The 13,817-nt window shown below is 43.0% G+C and overlaps 1 pseudogene and 1 gene segment (V, D, J or C); both read left to right on the forward strand.

Moving 5' to 3' along the window:
- On the forward strand, positions 1-8,642 carry LOC105737965 (annotated as a pseudogene).
- A 3,094-nt stretch (positions 8,643-11,736) lies between these two features.
- LOC100587939 lies at positions 11,737-13,319 on the forward strand. The segment is given in 4 exon segments: positions 11,737-11,815; positions 11,898-12,205; positions 13,245-13,251; positions 13,308-13,319. Coding segments are annotated over 4 exon segments (363 nt in total).
- The last annotated feature ends 498 nt before the right edge of the window (positions 13,320-13,817 follow it).

Genomic DNA, 13,817 nt, shown 5'->3' on the forward strand with positions numbered 1-13,817 from the left:
ATGAGGGGCGCTCAGGACATCAGGGGGCGCTCAGGACCACCAGGGGGCGCTCAGAACCACCAGGGGTGCTCAGGACATCAGGGGGCGCTCAGGACCACGAGGGGGTGCTCGTGACACCAGGGGGCGCTCAAAACCACCAGGGGCTGCTCAGTACATGAGGGTTCTCTTAGGAAGCAGCTCCACATCAGAAGCCAGAGAGGCTGTGGTTTCCTTTTAAACCTTGGTGATTCCTGACCTGATCAAGCAAAAGTCTTCCCCAGGATCTCTCACCATTTCTTCTTTGTGAATCCATGATTTCTTTTACCTACAAAACATTAAGTTAGAACAGGGATTTAATTCAACTTTTAATGCTGCAGATTTTCCGAGTTAATACTAGCAATGTTCCCTCAGGACAATTTTTAAAATTGGTTATTTATATATTTTATTTATGTAAAATGATACTATCTTGAAAATAGTAAAATTTTTAAAATCACGCCTCTAATCCCAGCACTTTACGAGGCTGGGGCAGGCAGATCACTTGCGCTCAGGAGTTTTAGAACAGCCTGGCAACACATTTAGATCTTTTCTATACAAAAAGAAAAAGAAAATAGCTAGGTGTGGTGCTACCTCTGGTACCAGCTACTTGAAAGTCTGAGGTGGGAGGATCCCTTAAGCCTGGGAGGTTGATGCTGCAGTGAGCTGTGATTGTGCCACTGCACTCCAGCCTGGTTGACAGAATGAGACCCTTTCTTAAACATACAAACTGTTTCAATAAGTAGAGCTTTGTGTCTTTGTGCTGTAATAATCAATTGTATATATTTTCTAACTTTAACTCAGCATATGCGTGGTGTTTTGTTTCTTTTTCTTTCATCTGCTGTTTTTGGAAATTAAACGCCTCTTTAAACGCTCTTGTTCTCCCCTTTGGTTCGCTTCGGTTGTCCTGTTTTTCAGACTATTTCTTCATCTTCCCTTTTCCTTTGAAAGTCTTTTTCTTTCTCAGTCTCCACGCAGGATAAAGAAAGTCCCTTTACTTTCTGTCCTCCAAGTCTGGTGAATCAGTTCCCTTCTCTTCATAATCACTGAAGCCAACCAAGTTTAGGAGGATAACAGTTCTCCTTAGAATATGCTCATCTACCTGCAGACTCTCTGCCCTCCTCACCCTTTTCTAGGGTCCTGCACACATCACACTCATCCCCTCCCCTCCTTTCCCTAAGTACCACAGAGTAGGCTCTGCAGCTCCTGCTGCCCTGTATGTGCTCAGCCCTGGGGCTCACTAGTGCTTTGATGATGAAGCCCAAACCCCCATGTGCTTGGACTCTCTCAGACCACCCTCTAGGAAGATGCCATTGTGAGTGAGTCCTGGAAATCATGGTGTGTGTTCAGTTTCATATTGCTGGATCTTCTCTATTTTAAAGGAATACTGGCAATTAAGACTAGAGTTTGTATTGAATATTCACGCCAAAAAAGTTTTCTTTCAAAACTTTTCAAATAAAACAATTTTTCCTGCCTAGTTTGAAAACTACAATGTAAATTCAACAAATAATGTAATACAATTTTAAAGGTGACGTTTGTCTTATTGGTTATTCAATTTATTAAAAACAGAATGATATTTAAAATAAATTCCATTGCACATTTAAGTGACATATTTGACAAGAATGGCATTTACATACATTTTTACCAAAACATGTATTTAAATATATTTGTCCTTTTAATATTGGTATAGGCAGACATACACGTAGAAAAGCATTATTTTGTACTACAATCTCAAACTGTAAACACAATTTAAATTCAGTTAAATAATTAGAATAATATGAAACAAATAGGTGCGTTGTTTTGGTTTTTAGATATACATTCACTTTTGCATGGGCACATATATGTGTCTTTGCTGGGCTGTTGTGTATGTACGTGTGTTTGTATGACCATCAAGTTTTCAAATACATCATTAAATTACATAGTTACATTAATCTTGGCCAGACACAGAGGCTCAGGCCTGTAATCCCAGCGCTTTGGGAGGCTTAGGCAAGCAGATGACTTGAGGTTAAGAGTTCAAGACCAGCCGTGTCAACATGGCAAAACCCCGCCTCTACTAAAAATACAAAAATTAGCCAGGTGTTGTGGCACGTGCCTTTAGTCCCAGTGTGACAGGGAAATGCGGGGTCAGAAATCCCACACAGAGTCTCTACTTGGTTACCACCTAGTGGAGCTGTAAGAAGAAAGCCACCATCCTCCAGAACCCAGAATGGTAGATCCACTGACAGCTCACACAGTGTGCCTGGAAAAGCCACAAACACTCAGTGCCAGCCCATGAATGCAGCCAGGAGGGAGATTGTGCCCTGCAAAGCCACAAGGGCAGAACTGTCCAAGACCATGGGAACCCACCTGTTGCATCAGGTAGCCTGGATTTGAGACATGGAGTCAAAGAAGATTATTTTGGAACGTTAAGATTTGACTGCCCAGCTGGATTTCAGACTTGCATGTGGCCTGCAGTTTGGGCCAATTTCTCCCATTTGGAATGGCTGTATTTACACAATGCCTGAACCCCCATTGTATCTAGGAAGTAACTGGCTTGTTTTTTACTTTACAGCCTCATAGATAGAAGGGACTTGCCTCATCTCAGAAAAGACCATGGGCTGTGGACTTTTGAGTTGGGGCTCAAATGAGTTAAGACTTCAGGGGGCTGTTGGAAAGTCATGAATGGTTTTGAAATGTAAGGACATTAGATTTAAGAGGGGCCAGTGGTGGAATCATGTGGTTTGGTTGTGTCCCTGCACAAATCTCATCTTGAATTGTACCTCCCACAATTCCCACGTGTTGTGGGAGAAACCAGTGGGAGGTGATTAAATCATGGAGGGAGTTCTTTGTGCTGTTCTTCTGATAGTGGATGACTCTCATGAGATCTGATGGTTTTAAAAAATGGGAGTTTCCCTGCCCTCTCTTTGTCTGCTGCCATCTCCATGTAAGATATAACTTGCTCTTCCTTGCCTTCCACCATGATGTTGAGGCCTCTCAAGCCATGTGTAACTGTACGTCCATTGAACTTTTTCCTCTATAAATTACTCAGTCTCATGTACGTCTTTATTAGCAGTGTGAAAACAGACTAATACAGCAAATATCAATCTCTTAAAATATTTTGTTGTTCTGCATGTAAATAGCAGAGTCTAATATGGGAGGTAAAATAAATCATCCATGGACCTTCAGATATTAAGTCATAGGGTAATTTTGGCTGTGTCCCTGAGGGAGGTCATACACACTAGTGGCACTACCTCTGGCAAAGGGTGTTCAGGGGTTTCTGAAAGTTTTGATAATTTTAATATTAAAATTGAATTTACTATGTATTTCTTCATCAACCTTTCCAGAAGATTTTTGGCAGTAAGAACAGCCTAGTATTGGAGTAATACTCATGAATTAGAGAGTTATTTTGTAATTATTCTCCTGAGATTTGCATGAATCAATTGATATAGAAGTTCATATGTCCCAAGTTGAAATATCAGAATCAAGAAGGTTTCATTACCCTTTATGGCTGTGGTTTTTGGCAAGGCAGTACTTCAATTCAGCCAGAAAGAAAGACAACAATAAAACTTTCAAATACAGGGGAGTCTGACCTCAGTCTCTCTCTCTTATAAAGGCAAAGCTGTGCCACATCAAGATTTTTCTTCAAGCCCTCAGAGAGAGTCAACACTGGGAATGGAAAAGCTAATCACTCTGTCCTTAGAAAAGGCAAAGGTTTGAGAGGAATGCAGAGTTGTGTTCATGAAGATGACGACATTGTTATGTCTTCTCCTTTGCCCAGTGACTGCTCTCAAGTTGAGTGTTTCAGATGTCAGACATGACCTATAGGGATGGTTGTGACTGCACGTGACTGACAGGGACTGAGTCTCTATATCTCTAAGTGTCCTGTCCTAGGAGCAGATACAGGAGTCAGCCCTAGACTGGAAGTGCCCTCACTGACCCTCTGCCTCACCTGTGCAGCCTCTGGCCAGTCCAAGAAAGTTTTACCCTGGAACATCTTTTGCCAAAACCACTCCAACTAGTATTCATGACCTACGATCCGCACCCTCAAGTACACAGACATGATCATGCTATGACTTGGTGTCTAGAAGACCCCTGCACTTTTAATTTTACTTCTAATATTAGACTCCACTTTATCACATGCAGACACAGCAGAATATTTTAAGACGGATATGTTATGCTGAAAATTCAATAGTTCATAAAAGTCTACTTCCCATCACTGCCAGTGCTTACTACTGAATAAGGATCTGCCATCCCCTAGGGAGGAACTATAATGGATGGTGTGCGCCCTGTTAGTGGTTATGGGAATGAATCCATCTTGTGGCAAATGGCAGCATCTTCTTCTTTTACAAGATTAAATAGTTTTTCATGCTGTATAAATGCAACATCATCTTTATCCATTTGTCTATCTACTGACACTCAGATTGTTTCCATATATTGGCTATTATTAATAGTGTTTCAATAAACATAGGATTCAGCTATCTTAACAAGGTGGTAATTTAATCTGCTTTGGGTATATTTCTAGAAGCAGAATTTCTGGTCATATAATATTTCCAGTTTTAATTCATTTGGAGCCTTTATATTGCTTTCCATAATTGTGAAAATATAGAATGGTATAGCCATTATGAAAAACAGTTTCAGTTTTGAGGTATGATCCATAAACAAATAATGTTTGATTATGGCTCTCCATGAGAAATTCTAATAAATATGATAGAAGTCAAGAAAGCTTCTCACACTAAAGCAAAGATTAATTTTATCCCTTATTCCCTTAAAAGCAAAAGATTTGAACATGCATGATGGAGGCTGTTAGCAGGGTTCAGAATGATATCATAAAAGGAAACTCAGTTGGATAAAAATGTTGGGTTTTCAGTCATAGACATGTCAATATTCAATATGAAACCATGAAGTAAAACAAGGATCTAGAATGTGTTCACTTGAAACAACAGCACATTCTCAAAGGCACCTATTGCTACATCACAAGGGCGATGCTTTTGAAACCAGTGAAGTGTGAGTGCACAGTAAGTGATAAAGTTATCACGTTTACATGAAGTTTGTGTAACATGCCAAAGGCTTGCACAGATTAATCATACACAAACATACACAATGTATTTTTGCATACACAGATGTCTAGAGGATGATTCTCGTAGGGAAACTTCTTCAAGTTACAGAAATCTGTGTAAGTTGGAGGTCCCGTGAAAAAGTGTCTCTTTATAAATACTGGTCTATTTTTCAATTAGGGAAAATGATCTCTGTTAGAGAAGGCTTCCAATTTTGTAGATTTCTTCATTGCTTCTTGAGTTGTAAGACATGAACCAAAAAATTGACTGGAGTTTTTTGGAGTTTCATGGCTGTGTTGTTAAAACTTTCTTACAAGGTTTCTTTCAATTATTTGAGACCAGTTTTTCTGATTTTTTTCTCCAGCAGATAAATTTTCACAAGATCTCAGGAAACCATGTCTCTGGTGCTTTAGTTTGAAAGACTAACTTCCTAGGTAAAGAAGCTTCTGTCTAACCATGATGAGCTCATTTCTTCTGCATACCATGGAGTTTGAGACCCCATTGTCCAGAATCATGAAAATTTTACACTCCAGTTCACTGAAAATCTTGACTCTTGAATTTAATATTGATTGGCATTGAGAAAAATGGTTCATTCTTGGATGTGTCCTAAGTTGCTTGCCTAACATATCAGTGGACTGAGAATCTTCCATTAGCTCCCTCTGTCCATAGCACTGAGTCTATTGACAATCTTTGCAGTCATCTATGAAAGAGAGTCCTGAGGTTCATCAGATTCTTGTAGACACTCAAGTGAACCGAAGGAATTAACAGAATTGAGGACTGCCAGCCATTTCTACAACACTAGGAATAATTACCATCTAAGTGTAAAGGTCTACATCATTCAGAATACCCTGCATGACAGGCTGATGCAAAAAAATCCAACCACACGGAGGCTCCACAGCAACCCTTACAGTTCTTTCAGGGAAGAAATAATCTCCAAGATAAGTAAGTCGGTAAAGCTGCTCTGAGCTACAGTAAACATTGGATTGGGCCCAGTTTTGTCTGAGTTCAATGTGATTATTATACTCAGCTGCTGATCCTATATAGACTGAGTATGGATAATTTAAATGAGCCTGGCTGTGTGGTTTGTTATACGAAAATCTGAACTAAATATACGTAAAGGGCATTTCTGGACTAGCATGAGGGTGAGAGATCCTGGGAGCCCCACCCCCCTTACTCTTATCGCCCTTTCTTCCAGGAACCTCCAGGTCCTCAGGGTGAGAATCCACATAGATCCCTTCATGGCTGTATTACCAGGAGACCAAATCTCTGATAAAATCACTCAGACCTTCTTCAGACAGACAACCCAGGGAAAGGGCACTTTTACACCCTTATGTATGTGGGGAAAGGTAATCCATCCCCATTACAAGCCCCTGCCAGCAGCCTAACTTTATCATGAAAATGGGTAAAATTAGCCAATGGAGCACATTTAAGAAAATTTTCCTATGATGTTCCATCCAGATAAGAGCAAAAAACAGCTTCACACCCGGAGACTTCCTGTATAGGACAGAGCCCAGAGAAAGAAGATCACCACAGCATTAAAATTCAACTGTAAGAAAGTGTAATCCTTCCGTGTTCCACACATTACATCTCACCAGTTTAGTCAATATGGATTAAATATGAGAGTGTGGCAATGCACAGACTCTATCTGAGGAGGAAAATAGGAGAAAAATGTTAAAGAAAATAGAGCAATTTGAAGCCACTGACAGCAGCAACTTTAGCACCAATGAAATGATTTCACCCTCATTGGCCTCAGATTTACTTTTCAAAGGGCATCTGCTGGGTTCCAGAGTGAGACCAGGTGAATTCAATGTGCACGCACTGCCCAGGTGTCCACTTGTATATTCTGTTTACTTCTATTCGCAGAAAGTAGACACATACTCAGCCTTAGTGTCAGTGTAGGGGGTGCTTTCCATGACATGGATGCCAGAAAAAAAGGAAAAACATGGGACCAATTAATGTAAGAATTAGCCACTGTGTGTGTGTGTGTTTGTGTGTGTGTGTGTGTGTGTGTGTGTGTGTGATTTGAATACTAGAGTTGGAGTGGGCTTCTATCCACATGCACCTGCACCTGCAGGTAGTCTCAGGTGCAATAATCAACTGCCTGACCCTAAAGGAAATAAGAGTCTCCCCAAACCCCTGAAGAGTGTTTGGGTTCACCGTGTGTCCGATGATTCAGTGCCTCTGGAGCTCCAGGAAGGGGCTCCCCGGTGATGCATGAGATCTTTTCTTCGGGTCTCCCTGCAGAGTTCTCTGGGTTTCCTAAAGGCAATTCACTATTCCAGAAGATGATGTGAGGAGCATGTGGTGTCACTAAAGGAGAATTCTGAGCACAGCCACTTTATACTGGGCTAGAGACACTGGTAGGAATATATACTCTGTTAAGTTCAGACAGAAACCCTCCTGCAGGGTAGGGGCTGGGCTGCAGGGGGCGCTCAGGAGAAACCCAGCACAGTCTCCCGCCCAAGAGCAGGTGCACAGGAGGCTGGGGAGGGGTTCCTCTCGGGGCCTGGGACTTCCTTTGAAAATATCTAAAATAAGTATTTCACAAGGACCGTTGATGTTTGTATAAATATCCTATTCAATTGTGAGCATTTATCAAATTGGATGTTGTAATGAGAACCAGTTTTACAATTGGGATTTCAAACTCTGCTATTATCTTAATAGTAAGCAGCTGGAGGTCAAGAAGAGCTCCTTTCTTTTAAGTAAGTGCAATTTTTGGAGAAATATACTCATTCCCAAAATAACACATTCACATATTAAGGTCTAGAAATGGCTGAAGTTGTCCCTGGGACATTCGAATGTGGGTTCAAAGTGAGGTGCGTGTCCTGGGGGAGCTTGTTCTCCAGTGGGGGAAGCTCTGTCAACACAGAGTTCAGGGATGTGTAGGGGTCGCATCGCCTCTAACAGGATTACGGCTTGAACCTTCAACTTCTACAATTGTGTCGTCCATGTGTCATGTATTTGCTCTATCTCATCCTGGCTCAGGAATTGGGCTATTCAATAACATCCTTCATGAATATGCAAATCACTAAGGTTAATACAGATATCTCTGTGCTGTGAGAGCATCACCCAACAACCACACCCCTCCTTGGGAGAATCCCCTGGACCACAACTCCTCACCACGGACTGGACCTGGAGGATCCTCTTCTTGGTGGCAGCAGCAACAGGTAAGGGATTCCCCAGTCCCAGGGCTGAGGGAGAAACCAGGCCAGTCATGTGAGGCTTTACCCACTGCTGTCTCCTCTCCACAGGTGCCCACTCCCGAGTGCAGCTGGTGCAGTCGGGGCCTGAGGTGAAGAAGCCTGGGGCCTCGGTGAAGGTCTCCTGCAAGGCATCTGGTTAAACTGTCATCACCTATGGTATGAATTGGATACGACAGACCCCAGGACAGGGGCTTGAGTGGATGGGATGGATCATCCTATACTGGGAACCCAACGTATGCCCATAGCTTCACACACGGTTTGTCTTCTCCATGGACACCTCTGTCAGCACGGCGGATCTGCAGACTGCTGCCTAAAGACTGAGGATGCAGCCGTTTATTACTGTGTGAGGTACACCGTGTGGAAACCCACATCCCTAGAGTTTCAGAAAACCTGAGGGAGGAGGCAGCTGTGACGAGCTGAGGCAGTGGTGCAGCGTGTCTCTAAACTTCCATTTTATCTAAGTTTGCATTGAGTTCCACTTTAATATTAGCCAGGAATGTGGGATAGACGGGTGCTCCTAAGAGATCCTTAACTTGCCCATTTTAATGGGTTTTCCCGAAGACGTGAGAAGCCACTTTGTTAGCAAAGCATCCAAAGCCATGCCCTGCTCCAGAAACACGTGTACCCATTTCCTGGTCTTTGGTTAACTGACAAGCTCTCATCAGCACACCTGGGCTAATTTCATATCAGGTAGAAATATGTGCTGTAAAGCAAGGCTAACGTTATGATAGCAATTCCTGCTCAATAACCTTCAGCATCGTTGTCGTTGTGTGTTCTATCAACTAATTACATTACTTCAAGGTTCTCATTGGGATTTTCTTATAAATTTAAGGGATATATAGAAGTTCCCCTAATTAAAATTGTGAGCACAACCTCAGTGTTCAACCATGTCTCCACACTTCCCACCATTCACCCCAAAGAAATATTCACCTCTCCTGGAAGTCGGGTTCATTTTCAAATTAGTTATTTTTTATTTTACTATATCAAGATTATTGTATGTGACTATTGTAGCAGAAAGTGAATTATGGGAACTTGAAGTAACCAACGAAAGATAAATTCAGAACTAATTAAACAGGATGCCAGAATGTGATTGGCTCCAGGCTTTTAAAATTCAGCAGGTTATGTAACCAGGCTTTAAATTTACACATCTTCCTGTCACCTTCACAGCACAGTCAACTCCCATTATGTAAGAAACGGTAACTGCATTCCCAAGCATCACGCACAGTTATAAAAATAGACTGGGCGAGGTGAGGAGTTGATTGTTTAAATTCCGCTCTGAAGAAGCAGCATCAACTCAACAAACCACCGCTCTTCCCTCTGTGACTAGAGCTCTGTCACAGGCCACATGGACCTAAATCCTTGACAGGGATAACAGGACTACATAAATTGGACTGATCACTTTTATGCTGTAAAATTAATAGGTGAGTCTGCACTCCAGCCTGGGCAAAAAAGTCTTGTTTGTAAATAAAAAAGAAAGATAAATTAATAGGTACTGACTTTGACATTTCGGATAATAATATTTTCATAAACCGAATTTAATTACACCCACATTGTTACCTACATCTTCACTGAAAAGTTCCTAGTTATGTTGAGTTCCATCAACACTCCACGTGTTCAAATCTGGTCATCCAAGAGAGTCTGAAGAATAAAATGCAATGACGGTAGTGAAACGCATATATTCAGCATCTCTTAACTCAGGAGGACTCAGTACACCCTGGAACACCCTGCTTTTCTGAATGTCTCACAATGACTCTGGCTCACTCTGCATCCTCCTCAAACATCTGGCCCCTGTTTGCCCTAAGTTCACTCTCTGCTGTTAGTCTGTGCTCTGAAGTCTTCGCAGAGGTGAAAATGAGTGGTCAGATGGATCTTCCTCCTCACCTCAGCATGGAATTTGCTATTTCACTTAATGACCACTCTTTCCATAATAGTTGATTTCTTTCAGCTTGTTCATTACTGGTGATTTTCAAGGGAATCTCAATTGAATTTTTACATTTTTGCATTTTTGTCTCCGTGACAATGTTGAGAAGGTTTTACCTCTAGCATCATAACATTATCTAGTGACGTGATACATTTATGGCCAGCAATACCTACAAATTCAGAAGTTCTTTGGTTTATTTCCACAAAATATAATTATTTCTGTTCTGTGTATGAGCATATCCTAGCAACCTTGTACTCACGCAGGTAGATGTCTATGAGCCTATGAATTAATCTCTGTAAATAAAAATTTATCTCAATTTCCTTCAATGTTCATAATTCTGGATCTGTCCAAACGAAAGGCCCAGAGACCACCTGGTATGTAAGGAGCTCACCTGGCTCGCCTGGTTCTCCCTGTTGTCTCACAGAAGGTCAGCCCACTTGTTCAGTTCCTAAGAAGAGAGCCCAGGTTTATCTTGATTTCACAACACTCCCAACTTCCGCTGACTCTCCTGTTACCCACATCCATGGAGGTACATTATTTATTACACAATTAACCAAAGTAATGTCAAAGGCCCGAGGTGCAATACCGCACATCCTAGGGTATGTTTGTGCAATTGAATGGAGGAGAAAGCCTTTCAGAGACAGATGGATCTGCACTGGTAAATATGTGTGTAAGGACTCGGGGCTTAAGTGTCATTGTCCAGCCATGTTTCACAGGTGTGACCTGTCAGGGAAGAACCAGAGTCCCTTGTGCTCTCAGAGGGGAGGGGTCACAGAGGTCCTCTCTGGTTCCCAGGAAAGGTAATTGCATTAATCTTGATGATGAGGCAATCTTCCAGTGCTGATGTACTGTAGAGCTTTGGTTTGAAATTGACACTGCTATCTGCAATCTACATCTTTTCACGCAGAAGTGTTTAGAGGTCAGGCCACATCTTCAGGATCCCACACTGAGAAGGACAGAGAGAGATTCCACTACCTTCTCCTGAGATCTCAGGCAGAAACGCACATTTCAAAAGGTCTCAGAAGGGCAGCTCTCAGGGGCTACTTAAAAATAACCCACTTCGTGGGACAGGGAGTGCCCTTCTAACCATGATGGATGTTCTGAAGTACAATAAACATTGCATGGATCCGGGGTCTGAATTTACTGTGATTATTACACTCCGCTGCTGTTTCAATGTGTCTGAAGGGGTAAATGACAATTTAGATGACCTGGGTGTGTGGTTTGTTTTATATAAATCTTTAAGGGTAGAACAGCATTAAACCTATTCCAAAATCTGTCCTTGATCCAAGATCACACTGATCTCCCAGACCAGCACCTTCAGCACATTTTCTACCTGGAAGAAGGGGACTATGGGCTTGGTAAGGGGAGGCCACAGGTAGAGAACTGAGTTCTCAGAGGGCACAGCCAGCATCCTCCTCCCAGGGTGAGCCCGAAAGACTGGGGCCTCCCTCATCCCTTTTCACTGCTCCATACAGAGGCACCACCCACATGCAAATCTCACTTAGGCACCCACAGGAAACCACCACACATTTCCTTAAATTCAGGGTCCAGCTCACATGGGAAATGCTTTCTGAGAGTCCTGGACCTCCTGCACAAGAACATGAAACACCTGTGGTTCTTCCTCCTCCTGGTGGCAGCTCCCAGATGTGAGTGTCTCAGGGATCTAGACATGGAGATATGGGAGGTGCCTCTGATCCCAGGGCTCACTGTGGGTCTCTCTGTTCTCAGGGGTCCTGTCCCAGGTGCAGCTGCAGGAGTCGGGCCCAGGACTGGTGAAGCTTTCGGAGACCCTGTCCCTCACCTGCGCTGTCTCTGGTGGCTCCATCAGTGGTTACTACTGGGGCTGGATCCGCCAGCCCGCAGGGAAGGGGCTGGAGTGGATTGGGTATATCCATAGTAGTGGGAGCACCAACTACAACCCGTCCCTCAAGAGTCGGGTCACCATGTCAGCAGACACGTCCAAGAACCAGTTCTCCCTGAAGCTGAGCTCTGTGACCGCCGAGGACACGGCCGTCTATTACTGTGCGAGAGACACAGTGAGGGGAGGCGAGTGTGAGCCCAGACACAAACCTCCCTGCAGGGAGGCGGAGGGGGCGGGCGCAGGTGCTGCTCAGGACCAGCAGGGGGCGCGCGGGGCCCACAGAGCAAGAGGCCGGGTCAGGAGCAGGTGCAGGGAGGGCGGGGCTTCCTCATCTGCTCAGTGGTCTCCCCGCTCGCCAGCACCTCGCTGTCCCCAGGGCTCCTCTTTCTTTATTATCTGTGGTTCTGCTTCCTCACATCCTTGTGGCAGGCAAGAAACGAGGAAGACAATTTTTCTGCTTACTGTTGAGGTTTCACCAATTACTAGGAACTTTCCTACAAGTTCCTGATATATATTTATATACACACACCATATATATACACCATATATATTATATATACACCATATATTATATATACACCATATATATACATATACACCATATATATTTATATATATATGCCATATATATATTAATATATGGTTCTCACCATCTCTTGATTTGTGTCATCAATCGAATTGTGCCCTATTTGAAATTCATTTACTGAAACCTTAAATCCAATAGATCTATGCTGGAATTTTAATGATGTAATCAAGGTTAAATGTGGTCAAAGTGTGAGACCCTAATGCAATAAACTGTTGTCTTTATAAGAAGAGGAAGAGACACCAGATACCTCTCACTTTTCGCGTGCACACAGAGAAGAGGCCATGCGGAGACGTAGTGGACTAGAAGGTGGCCCTGTGCAAGCCAGAAAGAAGCCATACTAAGAACCAATTTTGCCAGCTCCTTGATCTTCCACATTCAGACTGCAGAATTGTAAGAAAATCAATATCTGTTGTCTATACCACCCACTCCTGTTGTCTTCTTATGAAGACCCAAACTGACTGATACCACGTAACTCTGTTAGCTCTGTCTCCTGGAGGGAGAAGCAGCCCCCTGAGGCTGGGCACTGCATCTCTCAGACTTCCACATGAAGTAGGCAAAAATAGTAGTTCTTATATAAAAATGTGTCATCGCCCTGTTGGCCATTTTTGAGCAAGGTCTCTGAAACCAGTCCTGGTGTATGTGTCACAAATGTTTTCTTTTATCTTTTATTTGGACATAACAAATAGACAAGAGGTACCAGATGGATGGAGATTGGTCACTGACCATCTTCTGCTGTCTCCTAAGTATGTCACAGAAAACAACACTAACATCACCAATGTCACTGTTTTTCTTCAACCACCTCAAATGGACATAGAAATGATCCCTGAAAGTATAGTCTATTTCTTCAACTTTCTAAATTTGCACTGAATCTCTTCCTAAATGAGGAGCCACATGGGGTCTGAGTCTTGTTCCTTTCTTCCCAGTCTTCCCCAAGTGCCAAGGACAGAATAGACTTAAAATAAAATTTGGCCGTCAGTGCCCCCAACCCCACATCACTTTCTAAAATCCACATCCCCCATCCATCCTTCTCTGGACACAGCTCATCGGGCTACCTAGGAATGGCCAGAAGCTGGTATCAGCTTATGGGCTGAGACCACGAGCTATACACACGTGTGATTTCAGTCACACACACTCTACTGGAGGACCACACCTGTGTTCTGAGGAGCTCAGGCATCAGCTGATCTCAGTCGTTCTCTAATAA

Source organism: Nomascus leucogenys, chromosome 22a, assembly GCF_006542625.1.
Source record: "Nomascus leucogenys isolate Asia chromosome 22a, Asia_NLE_v1, whole genome shotgun sequence".
Taxonomy (NCBI): domain Eukaryota; kingdom Metazoa; phylum Chordata; class Mammalia; order Primates; family Hylobatidae; genus Nomascus; species Nomascus leucogenys.